General features: G+C 49.7%; 1 protein-coding gene across 2 annotated transcripts; it reads left to right on the forward strand.

The window, feature by feature from the left end:
• Positions 1-2,486: 2,486 nt before the first annotated feature.
• On the forward strand, positions 2,487-24,234 carry tcaim (T cell activation inhibitor, mitochondrial). Of its 2 annotated transcripts, XM_078539840.1 has the most exons (10): positions 2,487-2,658; positions 6,418-6,550; positions 8,524-8,677; positions 10,428-10,677; positions 14,380-14,502; positions 15,911-16,008; positions 19,961-20,052; positions 20,607-20,839; positions 21,865-21,996; positions 23,780-24,234. In XM_078539840.1, exons 1-10 carry the CDS (start codon positions 2,612-2,614, stop codon positions 24,003-24,005), a joined length of 1,488 nt encoding a protein of 495 aa, XP_078395966.1. In that variant the 5' UTR covers positions 2,487-2,611; the 3' UTR covers positions 24,006-24,234. The 2 variants fall into 2 exon arrangements, with proteins under 2 accessions (XP_078395966.1, XP_078395967.1); XM_078539841.1 differs by lacking the exon at positions 21,865-21,996 and having other exon boundaries at positions 2,497-2,658.
• The last annotated feature ends 1,586 nt before the right edge of the window (positions 24,235-25,820 follow it).

The following is a 25,820-nucleotide window of genomic DNA, read 5'->3' on the forward strand; positions in this document are numbered from 1 at the left end:
CCTCGTGGATGCACCTCAGTGACTCCAGCTGCCACTCAAGCTCCGAAACATGGAGTTCAAGTAGCTGCAGCTGTTGGCACTTCCTGCACACATGGTCGGTCAGAGCGCAAGAAACATCTAGGACTTCCCACATGTTGCAGGTGGTACATAACATGGGACTGAGCTGCCCTGCCATGCCTCTAGTTGAAAAAAAAACCTTACTTTAAGTTAAATACAGTTTTAAAAAAACATTAAATTATTTATGTACTTTAAATAAAACTAGAACTCTTACCTTTCCTTAGCTTAATCTATTTCAAACTGGAGAAAAACTGAACAAAAATACTTACCCACTACTCACCAATCAGCTCTCACCTTTGTGCTGACGTCACTTTTTGAAACTTCCCTGCACTCGCGCTGGTTCTGATCTCTCCACCGCTCGCGCTGTCTTGTGATGTCACTCTTGTTATTTACAACAAGGACTGACTGCAGGACGCTCTTCCCAGACTGCTTCACCGTGATGCTGACTACAGTACACTCTTCCCAGACTGCTTCACCGCGATGCTGACTGCAAGACACTCTTCCCAGACTGCTTCACCGCGATGCTGACTGTGGGACGCTCTTCCCAGACTGTTTCACCGCAATGCTGACTGCAGGACACTCTTAGCAGACTGCTTCACCGCAATGCTGACTGCAGGACTCTCTTCCCAGACTGCTTCACCGCGATGCTGATTGCAGCACACTCTTCCCAGACTGCTTCACCACGATGCTGACTGCAGGACACTCTTCGCAGACTGCTTCACCTTGATGCTGACTGCAGGACTCTCTTCCTATACTGCTTCACCACGATGCTGACTGCAGGACTCTCTTCCCAGACTGCTTCACCGCGATGCTGACTGCAGGACACTCTTCCCAGACTGCTTCACCGCGATGCTGACTGCAGGACTCTCTTCCCAGACTGCTTCACCGCGATGCTGACTGCAGGACACTCTTCCCAGACTGCTTCACCACGATGCTGACTGCAGGACTCTCTTCCTATACTGCTTCACCACGATGCTGACTGCAGGACTCTCTTCCCAGACTGCTTCACCGCGATGCTGACTGCAGGACACTCTTCCCAGACTGCTTCACCGCGATGCTGACTGCAGGACTCTCTTCCCAGACTGCTTCACCGCGATGCTGACTGCAGGACACTCTTCCCAGACTGCTTCACCACGATGCTGACTGCAGGACTCTCTTCCCAGACTGCTTCACTGCGATGCTGACTGCAGGACTCTCTTCCCAGACTGCTTCACTGCGATGCTGACTGCAGGACATTCTTCCCAGACTGCTTCACCATGATGCTGACTGCAGGACATTCTTCCCAGACTGCTTCACCACGATGCTGACTGCAGGACACTCTTCCCAGACTACTTCACCGCGATGCTGACTGCAGGACTCTCTTCCCAGAGTGCTTCACTGCGATGCTGACTGCAGGACACTCTTCCCAGACGAGGGGTGTTTTTGTGACTGGATGCCTGTGTCCAGTAGGGTTCCACAGGGTTTGGTGTTGGGTCCCTTGCTGTTTGTGGTATATATAAACGATTTAGACTTGAATGTAGGACCGTTGATCAGTAAGTTCACGGATGACACGAAAATTGGTGGGGTGGTAAATAGTGAGGAAGATAGCCTTAGATTACAGGAGGATATAGACGGGCTGGTCAGATGGGCTGATCAGTGGCAAATGGAATTTAATCCGGATAAGTGTGAGGTGATGCACTTGGGCAGGACAAACAAGGCACGGGAATACACGATGAATGGTAGGACCCTGGGAAGTACCGAGGGTCAGAGGGACCTTGGTGTGCATGTCGACTGGTCCCTTAAGGTAGTGGGACAGGTAGATAAGGTGGTTAAGAAGGCATATGGGATACTTGCCTTTATTAGCCGAGGCATAGAATATAAGAGCCGGGAGGTTATGCTGGTTTCATCCCCGTGATTTGCCCCCCGAGCTCCAGCCGACACATCGATCCTGGTGTCGCGCGGCCTTCCCACTCCAACTGGAGAGCAAATAGACTCATTACCCCATTGGATGATGATTGATTCTCAGCCTCAGATCCGGGAATGGGAACATTTCAAAGAAAAAGAAGGAAAAACAGGTGATTTTTAACGTCCCGGTGATGTTTTTGCCGGGAGACTCCAGGCCAATCCTGGAGGGTTGGCAACCTCAGCTGGCACAGGCCCCATGGGCAGGATAATGGATAAATAGATTGTTCAGGTTGGTGGATCGATCTCTCCGGGATGGATTAGCCAGGCCTGGGGATCGATCTCTCCGGAATGGATTAGCCAGGCCTGGGGATCGATCTCTCCGGGATGGATTAGCCAGGCCTGGGGATCGATCTCTCTGGGATGGATTAGCCGGGCCTGGGGATCGATCTCTCCGGGATGGATTAGCCGGGCCTGGGGATCGATCTCTCCGGGATGGATTAGCCAGGCCTGGGGATCGATTTCTCCGGGATGGATCGCTCGGGTCTGGGGATCGATCTCTCCGGGATGGATCGCTCCGGCCTGCCCGGGTTGTCCCGGTGACCGAGAGGTGGAGCCCGCGGGTGTCTGGGGCTGAGGGAGCGGAGACCCGGGAGCGGGGCCGCCGCCCTCGATGATCCGCGCGGGGTCGCTGCTGAGGCCGCTCCGGGTCCTGGGCAGGTGAGGGCGGCCCCGGGTCAGGGGTCAATGGTCAAAGTCACCCTGACGCCCCCTCTCCCCCTTCCCCACCCCCCTCCCCACTTTCTCCGCCCCCCACCCCCTCCCCACTTTCTCCCCCCCCACCCCCTCCCCACTTTCTACCCCCCCCACCCCCTCCCCACTTTCTACCCCCCCCACCCCCTCCCCACTTTCTACCCCCCCCCACCCCCTCCCCACTTTCTACCCCCCCCACCCCCTCCCCACTTTCTACCCCCCCACCCCCTCCCCACTTTCTACCCCCCCACCCCCTCCCCACTTTCTACCCCCCCCACCCCCTCCCCACTTTCTACCCCCCCACCCCCTCCCCACTTTCTACCCCCCCCCACCCCCTCCCCACTTTCTACCCCCCCCCACCCCCTCCCCACTTTCTACCCCCCCCACCCCCTCCCCACTTTCTACCCCCCCACCCCCTCCCCACTTTCTACCCCCCCACCCCCTCCCCACTTCTACCCCCCCCACCCCCTCCCCACTTTCTACCCCCCCCACCCCCTCCCCACTTTCTACCCCCCCCACCCCCTCCCCACTTTCTACCCCCCCCACCCCCTCCCCACTTTCTACCCCCCCACCCCCTCCCCACTTTCTACCCCCCCCACCCCCTCCCCACTTTCTACCCCCCCCACCCCCTCCCCACTTTCTACCCCCCCCCACCCCCTCCCCACACCCCCCCCACCCCCTCCCCACTTTCTACCCCCCCCACCCCCTCCCCACTTTCTCCCCCCCCTCCCCACTTTCTCCCCCCCCCCTCCCCACTTTCTCCCCCCCCCCTCCCCACTTTCTCCCCCCCCCTCCCCACTTTCTCCCCCCCTCCCCACTTTCTCCCCCCCCCTCCCCACTTTCTCCCCCCCCCCTCCCCACTTTCTCCCCCCCCTCCCCACTTTCTCCCCCCCCCTCCCCACTTTCTCCCCCCCCCCTCCCCACTTCTCCCCCCCCCTCCCCACTTTCTCCCCCCCCCTCCCCACTTTCTCCCCCCCTCCCCACTTTCTCCCCCCCTCCCCACTTTCTCCCCCCCTCCCCACTTTCTCCCCCCCTCCCCACTTTCCCCCCCCCTCCCCACTTTCTCTCCCCCTCCCCACTTTCTCTCCCCCTCCCCACTTTCTCCCCCCCCTCCCCACTTTCTCCCCCCCCTCCCCACTTTCTCCCCCCCCCTCCCCACTTTCTCCCCCCCACTCCCCACTTTCTCCCCCCCCCCTCCCCACTTTCTCCCCCCCCTCCCCACTTTCTCCCCCCCCTCCCCACTTTCTCCCCCCCTCTCCCCACTTTCTCCCCCCCTCCCCACTTTCTCCCCCCCCTCCCCACTTTCTCCCCCCCTCTCCCCACTTTCTCCCCCCCTCTCCCCACTTTCTCCCCCCCTCCCCACTTTCTCCCCCCCTCCCCACTTTCTCTCCCCCTCCCCACTTTCTCCCCCCCTCCCCACTTTCTCCCCCCCTCCCCACTTTCTCCCCCCTCCCCACTTTCTCCCCCCCTCCCCACTTTCTCCCCCCCCTCCCCACTTTCTCCCCCCCTCCCCACTTTCTCCCCCCCCTCCCCACTTTCTCCCCCCCCTCCCCACTTTCTCCCCCCCCTCCCCACTTTCTCCCCCCCCTCCCCACTTTCTCCCCCCCCTCCCCACTTTCTCCCCCCCCTCCCCACTTTCTCCCCCCCCTCCCCACTTTCTCCCCCCCTCCCCACTTTCTCCCCCCCCTCCCCACTTTCTCCCCCCCCTCCCCACTTTCTCCCCCCCTCCCCACTTTCTCCCCCCCCTCCCCACTTTCTCCCCCCCCTCCCCACTTTCTCCCCCCCCTCCCCACTTTCTCCCCCCCCTCCCCACTTTCTCCCCCCCCTCCCCACTTTCTCCCCCCCCTCCCCACTTTCTCCCCCCCCTCCCCACTTTCTCCCCCTCCTCCCCACTTTCTCCCCCCCCTCCCCACTTTCTCCCCCCCCTCCCCACTTTCTCCCCCCCCTCCCCACTTTCTCCCCCCCCTCCCCACTTTCTCCCCCCCCTCCCCACTTTCTCCCCCCCACCCCACTTTCTCCCATCCCCACCCCTACCCCACTTTCTCTCCCCCCTCCCACCATCCCTCCCCCTCCCTCCACCCCACCCCTCTCCAGGAAAAGAGATTGCCTGGTCAGAATGTGAGATTGTAAATAATGAGATTGATTTATCCTGCCTGCTAACTTCAACTTTGATCCAAAAGTGTGATCACAAACATGTTCATGGCATGGGGTTCACTGTAAATGGTCTGGATCAAGTACTGAGTTTAAACATTCCCGATTAAACATTCTTTACCAGAAGGTGCTGGAATAACCAGCTCCCAGACTGCCACTTCCATCTGATCTCTGACAGTCTTGGGTTGCGTATGATATATAAACAGTTACAGACAGGTCCACCTGGTCCATCCAACCTGTCCCACACGATTTGTGATACCTTGTGTATTACAATACAGACACGCCCCACCCAAAAATCATTGTGATCTTCTGGGAAAGGGGAAGAAAATGATAAACCCACCCCCAGACCAAATTGTGGGGAGAGGGAAATCTGGGAAATTCCTGTCCGGCCCATCTAGGCACTCGAAACCGTGCTGGATATCACCCCAGCCCTGGTCATTCTATAAAGTACCTGCCTCTTGTACAAGGTGATCTCCCCTCCAGCCAGAAACAGCTCCAGCTCTCGATTAAGGAATTCAGCGAGTCAGCGTCCATCATACGAGACGACACCCAGTTCCAGAGCTTCACAGTTCTGTGGGAAAAGAACCCCCTCCTTCCGTCGATCCTAGATCTGGCCTCATATAACTGAAAATTGTGACCCCTTTCTCCTCCTGAACTGAACTGAATGGACAAACTGTCAATTGAAACATCATCATCTTCTAAACCTCGCCCCCCACCCCCCAAACTAAGTCTTCACTGTAAAGCCCCAGCCTTTCTATCCAATCTTGATAATGAACAATCTTTGTACAAGAAACCAGCCCAGTGCCCCACCATTGCACCCTTTCCAAAGCCTCACCTATCCTGTGAAAATACCAAAACTGAACACCGTATTCCAACTGTGGACTAGCCAGGGTCTTTTACAAGGACAAAATAGGATGCTCTTTTTTTCTGGTCAATAGTCCTATAAAGACAGCCTTGGACCCTATTCACGCTAGTTTCAGTCAGCTTTTCATTTGCCCGTGTTGCAAGCCTACCCTGGTTTGCTTTGTGACCTTATTTTTGGAGATTAATACGTGGTTGAAATGTTTCCGATTGATTTTGAGGCCTGGCCTGGAATCATCGATTACATGTCGATGACAGTATTTCCTTTAGCGTCTGTGAGTACGTCACCCATCCCTGGGGAGATTTTAGCCAGAATTTCCAACCCACCAATGTATATGTTGAATGCATAGAAACCAGCCATTCAGTCCAACCAGCCCAAGGCTGTGTATGTGCTGCATCTGAGCCTCCTCTCTCCCTAATTCACCTTACTCCCATCAACGTATCCTTCCATTGGCCTCTCCCTTAAATGTTTATCTAGACCATCAGATGTCGGAGCAGAAGTAGGCCATTCATCCCATCATGTCTTCTGCTAGCCCTGTGGGCAATTTGCTAGGCCATTCCCACTGTCCCAAATAACTTCCATTTAGCCCAAGCTATCATTTCCATGATTGAGAGAAACTCTCCTGCTGCACAGGCTCAGTTGAGAAAACATCTTACAATGTAATAGAAATCTATTCCCTGTTAATAACCAAATCATTCCATCTTATATCCCAGATTCTGTGCAGGAAGAGCCAACCAGCAGACTAGTCGAATGGGAACATTATCAGTGACTGACGCTGTAAATGCACTGAGACCTTTCTACTTTGCTGTACACCCAGATTTCTTTGGCCAGTATCCGAGAGAAAGGGTAGGTATTGATGCTCTGTGTTGTGAGTTTTCTGAGTCGGAGAACTAAGTAATGCCTTGGAGAGAGTGCGGAGGTTTTCACCAGGATTTAGTGTCAGCCATGGCTCAGTGAGTAGCCTTCTCACCTCTGAATCAGGAGGCGGTGGGTCCAGAGACTTGAGCACAAAATCTGTGCTCTGACACTCCCAGTGAAATGCTGAGGGAATGCTGAAGTGCTGAGGGAGTGCTGCACTGTTGAAAATGCCATCTTTCAGATAATATGTTAAACCAAAACCTTGTTTATCCTATCAAGTGGATGTAAAAGGTCCCTTGTTACTTAAAGAGGAGCAGGAGAGTTCTCCCCGGTGTTCTGTCAATATTTATCCCTCAATCAACAGCGCTGAAATTGATTATCTGGTCATTATCACATTGCTGTTTGTGGGATCTTGCTGTGTGCAAATTGGCTGCTGCACTTCCTACATTGCAACAGTGACTACACTTCAGAAGTACTGTGGGATCTCCTGAGGATGTGAAAGGTGCTATGGAAATGCATGCCTTTCTTTTCAGAATGTCACTGGGGATGAGGGACTTCAGTTATGTGGAGAGACTGGAGAAGCTGGGATTGTCCTGCTTAGAGCAGAGAAGGTGAAGCGGAGATTTAACAGAGGTGTTCAATATTATGAAGGGTTTTGACGGAGTACCTGGGGAGAAACTGTTTCCACTGGGAGAAGGGTCAGTAACCAGAGGGACACGGATTGAAGTTAATTGTCCTGGAATGCGCTGCCTGAAAGGGCGGCAGCAGCAGATTCAGTAGCGACCTTCAAAGGGGAATTGGGTAAACGCTTGAAGGGGAGAAATTTGCAGGGCTATGGGGAAGAGTAAGGGAGTGGGACTAATTGGATAGAGCCAGCACTGCCTCGATGGGCCCAATGCCGTTGCTTTTTCAGTGGAAATGCTGTGCCTTCAATTTTTCTTTAAACTACGCAGGCACGTTCTAGCTCTGTGCTCTTTTGAGCCCTTCCAGAAGTCTCCACTCTTATCTGCAACTGCTCGCACATGCTTTTAACTTTCTCTTGTCGGTCTGCCAGTGGTAATCCACCTATACTGCCACCATTGTTACCTATTGTATTGCAGCTGGTCACTTGTATTCCATGATTCAAACGCCTTTCTCAGGTGAGCACCCGAATCCTGTGCTTGAGTTAGGTCCCAGATAGCTACAATCTCACTGCAAAAATAGAATTACCTGGAAAAACTCAGCAGGTCTGGCAGCATCGGCAGAGAAGAAAAGAGTTGACGTTTCGAGACTCAGTTCTGCTGAAGGGTCGTGAGGATTCGAAACGTCAACTCTTTTCTTCTCCGCCGATGCTGCCAGACCTGCTGAGTTTTTCCAGGTAATTCTGTTTTTGTTCTGGATTTCCAGCATCCGCAGTAGTTTTTTTGTTTTTACAATCTCACTGAATGGCTGAAGGGGCTGGATGGCTCCCTCCTGCTCCTATGTTTAAAGTTAAAGACAGCAATGGTAAGCAGCCCTATTTCAACCCCGTCTACACTGGGAAGGTTAGAATCTGATTTGATGAAATGCAGACTGGACTGATTCACATGTGGCTGGCCAAGTTCTCTTGGAGCCTATCTGTCATGTCCTGTCATTCTATGGTGCTCCAGTATACAGAGGACTAATGATAATGGGCTGGGCGGAGGCTTTATTCAAGTTGGAGATGAGGGTTTTTAATTACTTGAACGCTGCAGCCCAGATTTGGTTAGGTAAAGGTGTGATTATGGCAGTGCATGCTGGCTATGGCAGCATTTAACAGCTAACGGAAGAGCTTAAGTACATCAGGCAGCGTTCATGGTCCCACCAAAAGAATCCTTTGAATCAGACTTTGGATGAGTGGTTAGACTTGATGGACCGAATGGCCTGTTTCTGTGCTGCTCTACAATTCAGACACAAACTGCTTTCAGCTGTAAGAAAGTCTCTGTCTTGTTTTGCTTTTGCAGGAAGTGAATGAAAATTCCCTCAAGCAGTTGAATAGCTACTTGGAGCGCATGCAGAGACCGGGGCAGAAAGCTCTTCAACCTACCCAGCTCACGTTTTACATCAGAGCCACAAACCGTGATCCAAATACTCCCCAACGCAGTCTAAATACCTCAGGTGGGAGCAGTGTTTAGTTGGCAGCTGTACACATTACTCTTGCTCTTTTTAACTGGTGTCAATCAGAATTTGAGGACAGGTACTTTCTGCCTTGTCTTATTGTTCAGGGCATTCCTCTAATTGCATCTTGTTATGTTGTCGTACAGTTTCATTGTCTTTATAGCAAGGAAGCCATTTGCTTAACAAAGAAGATGAAAGCTATTCAACCCAAGCTCATTGTGCCAGCTGTGAAGCAACGAGTTGTACACTCAGCTCTGAGTCAGAAAGTTCCGGGTTCAAGGCCCACTCCAGGACTTGAGCACAAAAATCTAGGCTGACACTCCCAAACACGGTACAGAGCTCTGCACTGTCAGAGGTGCCACCCTTTCAGATGAAACATTGAATCAAGGTCCCATTTGTTCTCTCAGGTGTACGAGAAAGATCCCACGGTACTACTTTGGAGAAGAGTTGGAGAGTTATCCGCTGTGTCCTGGCTTAATATTCGTCCCTCAGTCAACATCACTGAAATCAGATCATCTGGACATCAGCTCATTGCTGTTTGTGGGAGCTTGCTTTGTGCTAAATGGCTGCCAGGTATCCCACATTACAGCAGTGACTGCATTTCAAAACTGCTTCATTGGCCATAAAGCACTTTGGGACATCCTGAGCTTGTGCAAGGCACTGTAGAAATACAGGTTCTTTCTGTTCTCATGTTTTGCACCTCATACTGCGTATCCACTATTTGTCGTGGTTTACCACCAGTTGAGTATATTCCTGTGGTGCAGGGAGTGCAGATGTACAACAGGGCTATGTTGGAGCAGTCCCAGTGGTACAGTGCTGTGCAAGTGTTTTTCTGCTTGCACTGATGCAGTGGCAGGCTGAGAGGTGCAGTACATGTGCTCACTGATCTACATTGGCTCCTGGTCCAGCAATGCTTCAATGTTAACATGCTGAACATTGTTTTCAAATCCCTCCATGGCCTCACCCCTCCCTATCTCTGTAATCCCCTCCAGCCCCACAACCCTCTGAGAACTCTGTGCTTCTCCAATTCTGGCCTCTTGTGCATCCCTGACTTTCTCAGTCCACCGTTGGTGGCCATGCTAACAGCTACCTGAGCCCTAAGCTCTGGGACTCCCTCCTTGCACCGCTCTGCCTCTATCTCTCTCTCTCTCCCTTTCTTTAAGACACTTCTTAAAACCTTCCTCTTTGACCAAGGTTTTGGTCATCTGTCCTAATATCTCTTTAAGTGTCTGTGTCAGATTGTGTTCGATAACACTCCTGTGAAGTGCCTTGGGACATTTGACAATGTTAAAAGTGCTGTATAAATGCAAGTTGTTTGTTACTCTTGTTTTACTGCCAGTGGGTATGTTAAATTGAAATCTACCAAATTTTAGAAGTTCTGAAATATGTGAATGGGTGATTGTAGCAGAACAGCTTTAGCTACGTAACACTACAGATCATCTTTGATTCTTCTTTGTTCTGTGTATATTGGTTGTTGTGATCTGGAAGGCGCTGCCTGAAAGGGCAATGGAAGCAGATTCAAAAATAGCTTTCAAACGGGGAATTGGATAAATACTTGAATTTGCAGTGTTTTGGCAAAGAGCTAGCACAGACATGATGGGCCGAATGACCTCCTCCTGTGCTGTATCATTCTATAATTTCATATTGTATTACAGTAAGTTCACTTTATGTCCACAATAAGTTTAATTAATAATTGTTTCCTTCTTCGTACACCAGGCTGAAACCATTAAGACAAAACTATTTGTTTCAGGGTTTCGCGCAGTCACTTTCACACTGCAGAGTAAGGACCTCCTCGGTACAGTGCTAAAGATCTTGAAATCCTGCAGTTTACCCACTGATCATGTTCGGGACTCGCAGGTTGACAAGGGCCTCAATCATCGAAACGGGGAAGTTCCGTTCAGTAGACCTATCCGATGGGATAAGACCTACTACTCCTTCACTGGCTACAGGGACCCAGAGGAAGAGTTGGACTCCACTGTCCGTATGGAACCTGCACTCGGGTATAACAATCTCTTATTGCTTACCTCAGGTTATGTGAATTGTTGTGATTATTGCTGAGGGAGAGCTGCACTATCAGAAGGTCAGCGCTGAGGGAGCGCTGCACTGTCGGAAGGTCAGTACTGAGGGAGTGCTGCACTGTCGGAGGGTCAGTACTGAGGGAGCGCTGCACTGTCAGAGGTGCAGTACTGAAGGTGAGCTGCACTGTCGGAGGGTCAGTACTGAAGGAGAGCCGCACTTTCAGAGGGGCAGTACTAAGGGAGTGCTGCACCTGTCAGAGGGTCAGTACTGAGGGAGCGTTGCACTGTCGGAGGGTCAGTACTGAGGGAGCGCTGCACTGTCGGAGGGTCAGCGCTGACGGAGCACTGCACTGTTGGAGAGTCAGCATTGAGGGAGTGCTGCACTGTCAGAGGTGCAGTACTGAAGGTGAGCTGCACTGTCGGAGGGTCAGTACTGAGGGTGAGCTGCACTGTCGGAGGGTCAGTACTGAAGGAGAGCCGCACTTTCAGAGGGGCAGTACTAAGGGAGTGCTGCACCTGTCGGAGGGTCAGTACTGAGGGAGTGCTGCACTGTCAGAGGGTCAGTATTGAGGGAGTGCTGCACTGTCAGAGGGTCAGTATTGAGGGAGTGCTGCACTGTCAGAGGGTCAGTACTGGGGGAGTGCTGCACTGTCAGAGGGTCAGCATTGAGGGAGTGTTGCACTGTCAGAGGGTCAGTATTGAGGGAGTGCTGCACTGTCGGAGGGTCAGTATTGAGGGAGTGCTGCACTGTCGGAGGGTCAGCGCTGAGGGCGTGCCGCACTGTCGGAGGGTCAGCGCTGAGGGCGTGCTGCACTGTCGGAGGGTCAGCATTGAGGGAGTGCTGCACTGTCGGAGGGTCAGCATTGAGGGAGTGCTGCACTGTCGGAGGGTCAGTATTGAGGGCGCGCTGCACTGTCAGAGGGTCAGCATTGAGGGAGTGCTGCACTGTCGGAGGGTCAGCATTGAGGGAGTGCTGCACTGTCGGAGGGTCAGCATTGAGGGAGTGCTGCACTAGCAAAGGGGCAGTATTGAGGGGGGGCATCACTCAGCATCACAGAAATTTCTGGCACAGTGGGAGGCCATTCAGCCAATCATCTCCATTCTGGCCTGAATAGACCTATCCAGGTTAATCTACTTTATAGCTCGTGGTCAATAGCCCTGTGGATTTCCGCACCTCAAACTGCACATGGCTTCTACATCTACCACCCTTTCAGGCAGTGAGTTTCAGATCCCCACCACCCACAGGGTGAAAAAATTCTTCTCAACTTCCCTCTAATCCTTTAAATCTATGCCCACTGGTTATTGTCCTCTCTGCTGATGGAAATAGGTTCTCCCTATCCACTCTGTCTAAGACCCTCATAATTTTATTCACCTCAATTAAATCCCCCCCCCTCAGCCTTCTCTGTTCCAAAGCCTATCCAATCTTCTCATGGCTAAAATTTTGTATTTCTGGCAGAATTCCTGTCAATGTCCTTTGTACTCTCTGTGCTGGTGCTATCACATTCTTCCTGTAATGTGGAGACCAGAACTGTGCACAGTATCCTAACTGTGGTCTAACTAGTGTTTTATACAGTTCCAGCATAACCTCCCTGCTCTAGCATTCCGTGCTCATGCGCGCGCACTCTCTCTCGCTCAGACACACACACACTTTCGCTTTGACACACACACACACACACACACACACTCTCTCTCTCACTCACACACACACACACACTCTCTCGCTCACACACACACACTCTCTCTCTCGCTCACACACACTCTCTCTCTCTCGCTCACACACTCTCTCTCTCGCTCACACACACTCTCTCTCTCGCTCACACACACACACACTCTCTCTCGCTCACACACACACTCTCTCTCACTCACACACACTCTCTCTCTCGCTCACACACACACACACTCTCGCTCACACACACACTCTCTCGCTCACACACTCTCTCTCTCTCGCTCACACACTCTCTCGCTCACACACACTCTCTCTCTCGCTCACACACACTCTCTCTGTCGCTCACACACACACACACTCTCTCTCGCTCACACACACACTCTCTCTCACTCACACACACTCTCTCTCGCTCACACACACACACACTCTCTCTCTCTCGCTCACACACACTCTCTCGCTCACACACACTCTCTCTCTCGCTCACACACACTCTCTCTCTCGCTCACACACACTCTCTCTCTCGCTCACACACACACTCTCTCGCTCACACACACTCTCTCTCTCGCTCACACACATACACACACACACACTCTCTCTCTCTCTCGCTCACACACACACTCTCTCTCTCGCTCACACACACTCTCTCGCTCACACACACTCTCTCTCTCGCTCACACACACACTCTCTCGCTCACACACACTCTCTCTCTCGCTCACACACATACACACACACACTCTCTCTCTCGCTCACACACACTCTCTCTCTCGCTCACACACACTCTCTCGCTCACACACACTCTCTCTCTCGCTCACACACACACACTCTCGCTCACACACACACACACTCTCTCACGCACACACACATACTCTCTCGCTCTCTCTCTTGCTCACACACACTTTCGCTCACACTCTCACATTCTCTCGCTCTGACACACACACCCTCTCTCGCTCTGACACGCACACCCTCTCTCGCTCTGACACACACACCCTCTCTCGCTCTGACACACGCACCCTCTCTCGCTCTGACACACACACCCTCTCTCGCTCTGACACACGCACACCCTCTCTCGCTCTGACACATGCACCCTCTCTCGCTCTGACACACGGACCCTCGCTCGCTCTGACACACGCACCCTCGCTCGCTCTGACACGCACACCCTCTCTCGCTCTGACACGCACACCCTCTCTCGCTCTGACACGCACACCCTCTCTCGCTCTGACACGCACACCCTCGCTCGCTCTGACACACGCACCCTCTCTCGCTCTGACACACGCACCCTCGCTCGCTCTGACACACGCACCCTCGCTCGCTCTGACACGCACACCCTCTCTCGCTCTGACACACACACCCTCTCTCGCTCTGACCCGCACACCCTCTCTCGCTCTGACACGCACACCCTCTCTCGCTCTGACACGCACACCCTCTCTCGCTCTGACACACACACCCTCTCTCGCTCTGACACACGCACACCCTCGCTCGCTCTGACACACGCACACCCTCGCTCGCTCTGACACACGCACCCTCTCGCTCTGACACATGCACCCTCTCGCTCTGACACACGCACCCTCGCTCGCTCTGACACGCACACCCTCTCTCGCTCTGACACGCACACCCTCTCTCGCTCTGACACGCACACCCTCGCTCGCTCTGACACGCACACCCTCGCTCGCTCTGACACGCACACCCTCGCTCGCTCTGACACGCACACCCTCGCTCGCTCTGACACACACACCTTCGCTCGCTTTGACACACATTGTTGTATTGATCTATTTACACCTGATAATACTATGAAATGGGTGATTTGTACAGGGTTGGTGGATCTGGTTAAGGGGTCAGCTAATTTCGTCTAATCTATGTTTCAGGAGCAATGGATAACCCTAAATTTTGCTAGGTCAGAGTTACAAGACCAACATGTTCTTCAATTCTACGGTATTCGGTTCTGGGACAATTTTAAGGAAACCAGAGATTTTATTGGGAGTGTAAATGATGACAAATTGATATTAATATTCATTTTGCAGGTTGTGGTTGCACAAAAACATAGCTGCTGCCACCGAGAGGTTAACTGTCAGTATTCCACTGCGGGATGAGCTCGATCGCTTAGAAACAGAACTATGTCAGCGACTGGAGATAAGCGATATCAGGTATTGGTGCTAAAAGGAACCAAGGTGTGCAAGAAAGGCATGTGTATGATCTGTGGAGTTTTCAGTGGTTCTCCATGAAATGAAATAGGGTATTGGTTCACATCCTAGCGATTCACATCCTAGCGATTTCTCCCACTCCACAGCTGCTTTTTGTGCATCTTTTAACCAGGTTCTGATTGATGATGTTTGCATGTCCTGAGGCTGAAACAGACTGTCTGCAACCTCGGTGCCCTATTTGACCCCTGCTGAGCTTCTGACCCTATATTTTCTCCATCACCAAGACCGCCTGCTTCCACCTCTGTAACATCTCCCCTATCTCCCTGGCCCTCAGCTTCTCCACGGCTGAAACCCTGATATATGCTTTTGTTACATCCATACTCGGCTGTTCCGACACTCCTGGTTGGCCTCTCAGCTTCCACCTTTTGTAAACCCGGGCTCATCCAAAATGATTGTTCATATCCAAACTCGCACCAAGTCCCACACCATCCATCCCCTGTGTTTGCTGACCTACACTGGCTCTCAATCCAGCAACACTTTGATTTTAAAATTCTAATCCTTGTTTTCAAATCCCTCCATGGCCTCACCCCACCCTATCTCTGTCATCTCTTCCAATCCCACCACCCTCCGATTTCTCTGCATTCCTCCAATTCTGGCCTCTTGAGCATACCCACTTTTATTCACGCCACCCTTGGTGCCTCTGCCTTCAGCTGCCTGGGCCCTAAGCTCTGGAATTCCCTCCCTACACCTCTCTGCCTGCCACCTGTCTTTGCTCCTTTAATACATGCCTTAAAACCCACTTCTGACCATGGTTTTGGTATCTGCCCTAAAAACTCCCGTGCGACTCGGTGTCAGATTTTGTCCATTAACAATCCTGTAAAGGATATCCTTGGATGTAACTGCATTAAAGGTGCTATATAAATGCAAGCCATTGTTGTAGCCACATGCTGTAAATCCCACAGTCAATAAGTGCCACGTGTAAGTTTTACTCTGCACGCAATTAGTGAAATTATTTCTTGCACTGCAGCAGTAAAATCAGTAACAAAATGATTCTCCTTTGAAATAGTGACCCTGGGATCTTTTACATCTGCCTGAGAGGGCAGGTGGGGCCTTGGTTTAATGTCTCATCCAAAAGTTGGCACCTCTGACGGTGCAGCACTCCCTCAGTGCTGCACTGGGAGTGTCAGCCTGGATTTTTTGTTCAAGGCTCTGGAGTGGGACTTGAACCCACGACCTTCTGACTCCGAGGAATTGAGAGTGCTCCCCACTGGCACCATATTGTTCACGGAAGAATATTAAAGTTTTATTTCTCACATTGGTTTCCAACATGTTTTAGAAATATTTCTCCATTCTCGTTAGTACACCAAAGTCTATCCTGGGTAACTTGATTTTAATTCTGTTCTTGGTCTAGGTGGCAGAGAAGTTGGGGAGTGGCTCATCGATGCAGCCAACTGCACAGCCTTGCTCGTTTTTGCCAGCAGAACTCTCAAGTATTGTGCAATGTCAAAGGTTAACCTTCTAATAAATACTTATTCACAAAAAGATAAATCGCATGCAAGTGAAAGCCAAAGACAAATCTCATCCTACACACCATCTGTGGCCTCGTTACACTGACTTTATTTAGTTTCATGGCTTAGGAGAATGTAACTTTGCCTCAGGGGCTTTAGGTTTTAAATCCGGTCCGTTCTAGTCGAGAAGGGGGAGCTCAGGAGAAGGTGGGTGGGGGGGAGCTCAGAACAAGGGGGACACAGTCTGAAAATTCGAGCCAGGCCATTCAGGGGTGATGTCAGGAAGCACTTCTTCACAAAGGGTAGTGGAAATCTGGAACCTTCTCCCCCAAGAAGCTGTGGGTGCTGGGGATCAACTGGAGTTTTCAAGACTGAGTGGATAGATTATTGTTGGGTAAGGATGTTGATGGAGTGCTGATAGGTAAATGGAGTTGAGGTGTAGATCGGCCAGGATCTAATTGAGTGAGAGGGCTGAATGGCCTCCTTGTGTCCCTGTGTTCCCTCTCTTTCAATCACCCTGCTCAGATAAATAGCAGCACACTGGCACAGATTGCTCGCTGTGTAGGCTCTGTTTGAAGGGGAGTCTTAAGTCTGGTATTTGGGGGAGGCGGGGGGGGGGTCTAATTGGAAAGCTGTTTGAATGATCAGGCAGAGACACAATTGGCCGAATGACTTCCTCTGAGTCATTGAGTCAATGATTCAGTTTCTGTCAGTGATCCCCAAACAAGCAACCATAGGGCAGTGACACCCACAGCTCCCACTTCATTTTCCCCCACTCCCCTATGCCCCCAAGCACCACTTCACACCCACCCCCTGAGACAGTAAGCTATAGGACAGGCATATATCGGGATACATCTACCCAACAGGATTCAGTGAGAAGGAGTGGGTGGGGGAAGGAACCTGATGGCCAGAGGATTCACTCACCCCATTGCTTAATTGCAGGATTTCAATGTCACCGAGATGACATTTAAAGAAAACATTCTCCTGTTTATTTTGATTCTACAGATGCTGGTGAAGACATTTCCTAGTTTTCATTTAAAATTCAAGTGTTTGCAACTTTAGAAAGATGTTTTCTAAAGTGCTGACATATTTTGCAGTTAAGTCAGTGTCAAGCTCCTGCAAGGCCTATCAGTGAGTGAGCAGGAGTCCGCTGCTTGTGCCTATGGAGTAGTGCGTGACTGCACAACAGTCAGACAGACCACTGTGGCCTGCCTAAAGCCATGTGCACTAACTGTGGTGAGGGATGCACCAGGCATCAGGCTACAGATTGTGGCTGAGTACAATTCTGTTGCTGCTGATGGCCCACAGTGCCTCATGGATACCTGGTTTTGAGCTGTTAGATCTGTTCTGAATCTATCCCATTTAACACGGTGATAGTGCCACACAACATGATGGAGGATGTCCTCTGTGTGAAGTCAGGACTTTGTCTCCACAAAGACCTTGCAGTGGTCACTCCTACCTCCACTCTCTCAGACAGGTATACTGGTAAGGATGCGGTCTAGTATGTTTCTCCCACTTGTTGGCTCTCTCACCACCTGCCACAGACCTAGTCTGACAGACATGGCCTTCAGGACTTAGCCAGTCACAGAGCTACCGAGCCACTCTTGGTGATGGACATTGAAGCCCCCCATCCTGTGCACACTCTGTGTCCTTGCCACCCTCAGTGCTTCCTCCAAGTGGTGTTAAACATGGAGGAGCACTGATTCATCAGCTGAGGGAGGGATGGTACATGGTAATCAGCAGGAGGTTTCCTTGCCCATTTTTGACCTGATGCCATGAGACTTCATAGGGTCCGGAGTCGATGTTGAGGACTCCCAGGGCAACTCCCTCCCGACTGTATACCACTGTGCCGCCACCTCTGCTGGGTCTGTCCTGCTGGTGGGACAGGACATATCCAGGGATGGTGCATGAGACATTGGCTGTCAGATATGATTCGGTGATTATGACAATGTTATGCAGTTGGGCCATGGGACAGCTCTCCCAATCAAATCCCTAGGTATTAGCGGGGGAGACTTTGCAGGCTTGACTGGGCTAGGTTTGCCATTTCCGCTCGTTTTCTAGGTCAATGCTAGATGGTCTGTCCAGTTTTATTTTTATTTAACTTTCCTGTAGCAGTTAGGTACAATTGAGTGTCTTGTTCAGCCGTTTCAGAGGGCAGTTAAGAGTCAACCATACAGTTGTGGCTCTGGAGTCACATATAAGTATAAAAGCAAAATACTGCGGATGCTGGAAATCTGAAACAAAAACAAAAATACCTGGAAAAACTCAGCAGGTCTGACTGCATCTGCGGAGAGGAGCACAGTTAACGTTTTGAGTCCGTATGACTCTTCATCAAAACTAAGGAAATAGAGAAATGAGGTGAAATATAAGCTGGTAGAGGGGGGTGGGACAGGTAGAGCTGGATAGGGGCCAGTGATAGGTAGAGGCAAAGAAAAGACTGCCAAAGATGTCATAGACGAAAGGACAAAGGGGTGTTGACGGTGGTGATATTATCTAAGGAATGTGCTAATGGGGAAATTAAGGGTAGCAAGCAGGACAAGCTAGTGGCAGATGGCCCTAGTGGGGGTGTGGTGGGGGGAAGGGATCGAAATGGTCTAAAAGGTGGAGATAAAACAATAGATCGAAATAAATTTAAAAATAGGTGGGAAAAGAAAAATATATATTTTTTTAAATTATAAATTATTGGAAAAGGGGGATCGTAAAGGGGGTGGGGATAGAGGGGAGAGTTCTTGATCTGAAACTGTTGAACTCAATATTAAGTCCGGAAGGCTATAAAGTGCCTAGTCGGAGGATGAGGTGCTGTTCCTCCAGTTTGCGTTGAGCTTCACTGGAACATTGCAGCAGGCCAAGGACGGACATGTGGGCATGAGAGCAGGGTGGAGTGTTGAAATGGCAAGCGACAGGGAGCTCTGGGTCATGCTTGCGTTTGGTCTCTCCAATGTAGAGGAAACCGCATTGGGAGCAGCGGATGCAGTAGACTAAATTGAGGGAAGTGCAAGTGAAATGCTGCTTCACTTGAAAGGAATGTTTGGGCCCTTGGACGGTGAGGAGGGGGGAAGTAAAGGGGCAGGTATTGCATCTTCTGCGGTTGCATGGGAAGGTGCCATGGGAGGGGGTTGAGGTGTAGGGGGTGATGGAGGAGTGGACCAGGGTGTCCCGGAGGGAACGATCCCTGCGGAAAGCCACCGGCGGGGGTGGTGAAAGGAAGTTGTGTTTGGAGTCACATGTAGGCCAGACCAGGTAAGGACAGATTTCCTTCCCTAAAGGACATTAGTGAACCAGCTGGGTTTTTAATGACAACTCAGTAGTTTCGTGGTCATCATTTCTGGACTAGAGACTAGCTAATTATTCCAAATGTATTTAATTCATTGAATTTAAGTTCGCTGCCTTCTACAGTGCGGTTTGAACTCGTATTAAGCTTCTAGCTTACTAGTCCAGTAACATAACCACTATGCTTCCATGTCCTACCCCTCCAACACCCACAGCTTTTGGAAGAGAGTGTTCCAGATTTCCACTCCCCTTTGTGTGAAGAAATGTTTCCTGACATCACCCCTGAACAGCCTGGCTCGAATTTTAAGGTTCTGCCCCCTGGTTCTGGACTCCTCCCCCCACCAAAGGAAATTGTTTCTCTCCCTCTGCCCTATCAAATCCTTCCATCATCTTTAACATCTCGATTAGATCACCCCTTAGTCTTCTACATTTGAGGGAATACAATATCAGTCTGTGCAACCTGTCCTCGTAATTTAACCCTTTTAGTTCCGGTATCATTCTGGTGAATCTACACTGCACTCCCTCCGAGGACAATATCTCCTTCCTGAGGTGCGGTGCCCAGAACCAGTTCCTCCAGATGGGAGTTTAACCATTTTAAAATTGAACTCTGTGACATGTCTTCTACATTTTGAATGTTGAAGCAAACCTTTCACTCTCTCTGGGTTTGGCTGTCCCCTTCACAGGACACACTCTAATCTTTGCTGATAACTCAGGAATGAATGCTGCGGGGCAGATTATGTTGGGAACAGTAGATGTCCACCAACACTGGACAAAAGTAAGTAAAATTAACAGTAAAGACAATATTTTAGGAAAATGCGTGCATTTTTGTTTAACATATTGACATGAACAGTTACATCGTTCTCTCTGGTCAAAGTTTAGGGAGGGAATTCCCTAAGTTTAGGTCCCTGGCAGCTGAAGACATGGCTGCCAATGATGGATAGGAAGCCAGGGATGCTCAAGTGGCTGGTTTTGGAGGAGTGCAGAGATCTCGGAGGGTTGTGAGGCTGGAGGTGATTACAGGGAAAGGGAGGGGCGAGGGCATGTAGGGGTTTGAAAATGAGGATGAGAATTTTAAAATCTGGGCATTGCCAGACTGGGAGCCGATGTAGGTCAGCGAGCACAGGGTCTGATGTGTGAATGGGACTTAGGATAACTTGGCAGAGGTTTGGATGAGCTCAAGAGAATGGAAGGTGGGAGGCCAACCAGCTGGCCAGGAGAGTTTTGGGGTAGTTGAGTCTGGAGGTAACAAAAGCATCTGTAAAATGTTTAAGGTGTGAATTATACACCAAGTATTAGTGCGGTAAACATTTAATCTGTTATTACTTGAAGCTATTGGAGAGGTTGCCCATCTACTATGATCTTCACAGCCACCTTTCTGTGTTGAGAGAGAGGACCAGCTACCTTTTGGGAGATGTCGAGTTAATTTATGATGAGGACCTGCATCCAACCATGATGCTAGAGGATTATTACAGGATGTTAAAGACCTTCCATCAGAATTTGGCTGTCATCCAACCTCTGTTTCACCCACGGAGTCTAAAAGGACTGCAAATAATTCTAGAAAAGTGAGTAATCGCTACAGTAGTTCTCTCTGGTTGATAGGTGACTGAAGCCACATGGGAAGAAGGGAATACGTGATCATATCTCAGAACATGAAACTCACCCCTCCACCTCCCCCTCATCAGCTAACTCACTTGTGCCAGGTCCATGTTGATGCTCCATATAGTGGAAATGGGCCAACATAATGGCAAGGCATTGCACTCAAGCTGCCTACCGTATACCTAGTATATTGTACTGATCAGTGGTGGTGCTGTGGAATGTGGCTTTTGTGTGTTGGGGGGAGTGGGAGGCCATGGCATGGGGGTGAAATTGCTGAACAAACCATCGATGATGTGACCATTCATATATGATAATGAGAGTTGTTCAGTCAGATCATTAGCTCCATATTTGTTGAGTTTGTATAATTGATGACTTGGCTTCCGCTGGGAGAAACCTCATATAGGAAATGCATTCATTCTCATAGTTTTTGCAAACTGATATTTAAATACTCTAGGTGGCTCAATTAGTCATTGCCATGTCCAATGTGGGGTTTAATTCCCACAGGTTAAAAAGGTCTCCGGTGTGATTCATAGTCCAAAGCAACCTTGGCTGAGGAGAAAGAAAAAAAATGAATCATGTTACTAACCTCGATCTCTATCCAGAGACTTTTCCATGTAGTCAGTGAAAACCAAAGTTGGGAGAAATGTTTAACAGGTGGGAGAGTTGGACATAACAGATCCCACAGGATTATTTGAAGAAGGGAGGGGAGCTCTCCCCAGAGTCCTGGCCAATATTTATCACTCAACTGAAATCACAAATGCAGGTGAACTGGTCATTAGCACATTGCTGTTTGTGGGATATTGCTGTGCACAATTGGCAGCTGTGTTTCCTACATTGCTACAATGACTCGACTTTGAAAAGTATGGCTTGGGGTGGGAAGCACCCTGAAATGCCCAGAAGTTGTGAAAGGCACTAAGAGATTTCAACTTCCCACTCCTCCATTCTTTCACACAATTGCCCACACTAACAGGATGCTGTTCTGTCTTTTCAGCGACTCTTCTGCTCCCAGCCTCCTCAGATCAGGCCAGCTGAGCATACCAGTCACGTGTGACCCCACTGCCTTGCAATGGTTTATTCTAGCTCATGCACAAAGAGCCAGGACCTACCTGAGAAGAGAGGAGGAGTAAGTAACTGATTCTTACTGAGCACATATTACAGACGAGAGGGCAACAGCTGAAGCCAATCTCATGAACAGGACCTCGCTTCTTACGGGCTACTTTTTTGCAGTTTTTGTTCATGAGGGTAATTCAGTGAAGGATTGGGAAACGGCTGAATCCATTTTAATTCTGTTCATAAAGAAATGTGTAATTTTAACTAGCGTAGAAACCAGAACAGTGTGTGTTTCTTTGCTATTTGTTGATTTGCATAGAATCTACACACAGAAACAGGCCATTCAGCCCAACAGGCCTATGCTGCTGTTTATCACGGAATAGTTACAGCGCAGAGGGAGGCCATTCGGCCCATTGTGTCAGCACCGGCTCTCTGAAGGAGCAGTTCACTTAGTGCCATTCTCCTACCTTCTCCCCGTAACCCTGCACATTCTTCCTTTTCATGTGCCTCCGCCCTCCCTTCATCTCACCTGATCAGCATATCCTCCTGTTCCTTTCTCCCTCATGCGTTTATCCAGTCTCCCCTTAAATGCATCTGTGCTGTTCGCCTCGACCACTCCCTGTGGTAGTAAGTTCCACACACTCTCCACTCTCTGGGTAAAGGTATTTTTCCTGAATTGTTCAAGGATCTTCAATTTATTTTTTATCTTTGACCTGCAGCCGCTGTGCATTGCAATCCCACATGACGCCACACTAGAGTGTCATTGACTGGGCCAACTTAAGGTGTTGGGGGTGTGATCAGTGTTTATGAATCCCCATTGATTATTAGTTCATTAACATCAATTACCACTGGTGAGATCGAGGAATTTACTGGCTACGCCAAATAGATAGTAAAATAATTGTGTAATAAAACCACCATTAACGTTCAAAATCTGTTAGATCGTAAGGGAAAATATGTTAATTGGGGAAAATTTTGCTGGAGTGGGGCCCCATTAGTTAAGCCTTTTACTGCAGCCTTCAGCTCAAGGATCTTTTCTCCTTTGACTTTCTGATAACGCCGCTGTGAAGGCAGTGGGGCACCTGAGATGTCGATGAGCGGTGAGACCAACAGCGTTTCTCCTTTCTCCATGAGATTTCAGAATGGAGAAGAAACCGGGAATTAGGGAAAAGGAAATCAGGTGAAGTAGGGTCAAAACAAATCTAGAAAGGGAAATAAAGAGAGGGAAAGAAAGAATGGATCAAGAGAGAGAGAGAGAGAGAAAGTAAGAAAAAAAGTGTTAACATTTGTAAAATCTCTAGCATTAATTCGCTGTCTGAAAGATGGGAACTGAACAATTTAAAGTGTTCTGATGAAAGGTCACAGACCTGAAATGTTAACTCTCTCTCCACAAATGCTACCAGACCTACTGAGTATTTCCAGCTTTTTTTGTTTTTATTTCAGGTTTCCAGCATCTGCAGGTTTTTACTTTTGTATTATAGTTCAAACTGTTCCCTTTCTGGGCCAGAGAGGTTGATTGATTGGCATTGCATTCATTATCTCATTGTTAATGGGGTACTTACACGGTTAATTGCCAGCTCTAAATTTCTGTGGTGAGTTTAATGGGCAACTAATGTGTAAATCCAGCAAGTTCTTAAAAATAACAGGAATGCTGAGGGCAAGACGCTGTTAGGGTGAAGTGGCATAAATTGACCAACAAGTCCTGAAGTTTCACAGCTCAAAGCGTATCTCTTCATCTGCTGAACTTGCTGGCTGATTAATAACAGCGTGCATTGTTAACACTTCATTGGTTCACAAGCGAGGTTCAGCCCACTGTTTCACTCCAGAATTGAATGGATTTTTATTTTTTATCCAATTAGATTGGAAGTGGAGCAGAAGAAACTGATCAGCGATTGCACAGAAAAATTTGGACTCAAGAGACTCTATAAGGAGCCCAGTGTGTCCAGTCAACAAATGGTGAAGTGCTGTCAAAGACTGTTTGAAGGACACATCAGCGAGTTACAAGGGATGCACCTGTGTATTTCTCATTTCTATTCAGTGTTGCAGGATGGTGACTTATGCATGCCCTGGGACTGGAAACAGTGACTGTGGAGAATGGGAAAAGGAGACTGGATCGTTGATTTTCGCCCGCAGTCTCAACAGGAGCAGCATGAAGCTAACCGCGTGTGAGAAACTGGGTCATCTGTGTGTTTTTGGAGCTGTAGTTCACATCCAGGACCGGGGAATCCCGAGTTGCCAGCAGAGAACTGTAAAACAATATGTGTGAATTAAAATGATATATACATATAAATATTTAAAATTTGACAACACAAAATGTGAGCAGCCCCACCATTTACTTCATCCGTCTCTCATCTCTATATGGTTCTTCATCGTCATTTGTTCCTCTCACTTATTTACATTGATTTACAGCACAGAAACAGGCCACTCAGCCCAACCGGCCCATGTTTAGTACGCACGAGCCAAGGGGCCCAAGTTGCTGTGGCAACATCCACTTTTACATACATGTTGTCGCCCGGGGCTTTATGTTGTGATGGTGGAGGCTTCCATTTACTTTCCATCACACGGCTGACCAGGAATCTCTCCCGCCCGCCATTGGAGTGTGTTGGAAGGATTTACAAATTGATATTCAACCTGTTTGGCCGCATTATGAACCCACCTTCCTTGGCCATCAGGTCCTGGAGTGCGATCTGAACCCAGAACTTCTGGCTCAGAGGCCGGGATGCTATCCACCAAACCTCAAGACCTCCCTATAGCAATCTCACAAAGCTCATATTTGTAATGCCATCGCTAACCATTTTGAGTGAGGCTAATTTGGATTCTGATTTTTTTAATCCTTCCTCCCACCACACCCCCACCATGCCCAACAAGGAATATTGAGTGCAGTGGATCTGGAAACTACAGCACATTCTGACAGGGCATGGAATATTTAAAAATAAACCAGAAGATCTGATTATGGCAGTGTTGGCTTAGAGCGAGTCCCTGTACAGATAGAACGAAGCCCTAATCCAACTTTATTAGATGGGCACTTCCCAGCTGGCTCAGTGAACTACTAAGTTTGATCCCCAGTCTGTGTTAAGTCAACCCTTTTCCATTGAGTGCGATAAGTGTCAGTGCCAGGGCAGATGGCCAAAGTGAGAGACAGAGACCAGTCACTCAGATCATCTTGAAAACTAATCTGTCAATGGCCCTAATTGCAAGCCCAAAAATGACTTGCATTTCTATAGCACCTTTCACCACTTCAGGATGTCCCAAAACATTTTACAGCCAGTTAAGTATGGAGGCCACTAACTGTTGTAATGTAAGAAGTGTGCAGCCAATTTGTGCATAGCAAGCTCCCACAAACAACAGTGTATGAATGACCAGATCATCTGTTTTTAATGGTGTTGATTTGAATGATAAATATTGGCCAACACACCAGGGGGAACTCACCTGCTCTTTTGAGATAGTGACACATGTTACATTCACCTCAGTGGGCAGACAGGGCCTTGATTTAAACTCTCATCCAAAAGCCAGCACTCACCATTGACCAGAAACTGAACTGGACTAGGCATATAAATTCTGTGGCTACAGGAGCGGGTCAAAGGCTGGGAATCCTGTGGTGAGTAACTCACCTCCTGACTCCCCAAAGCCTGTCCACCATCTACAAGGCACAAGTCAGGAGTGTGATGGAATACTCCCCACTTGCCTGGATGAGTGCAGCTCCCACAACACTCAAGAAGCTTGACATCATCCAGGACAAAGCAGCCCATTTGCTTGGCACCACATCCACAAACATTCACTCCCTCCATCACCAATGTACAGTAGCAGCAGTGTGTACCATCTACAAGATGCACTGCAAGAATTCACCAAGGCTCTTTTGACTACACCTTCCAAACCCATGAGCACTACGACCTAGAAGGA

Source organism: Cetorhinus maximus, chromosome 4 (assembly GCF_964194155.1).
Source record: "Cetorhinus maximus chromosome 4, sCetMax3.hap1.1, whole genome shotgun sequence".
Classification (NCBI taxonomy): domain Eukaryota; kingdom Metazoa; phylum Chordata; class Chondrichthyes; order Lamniformes; family Cetorhinidae; genus Cetorhinus; species Cetorhinus maximus.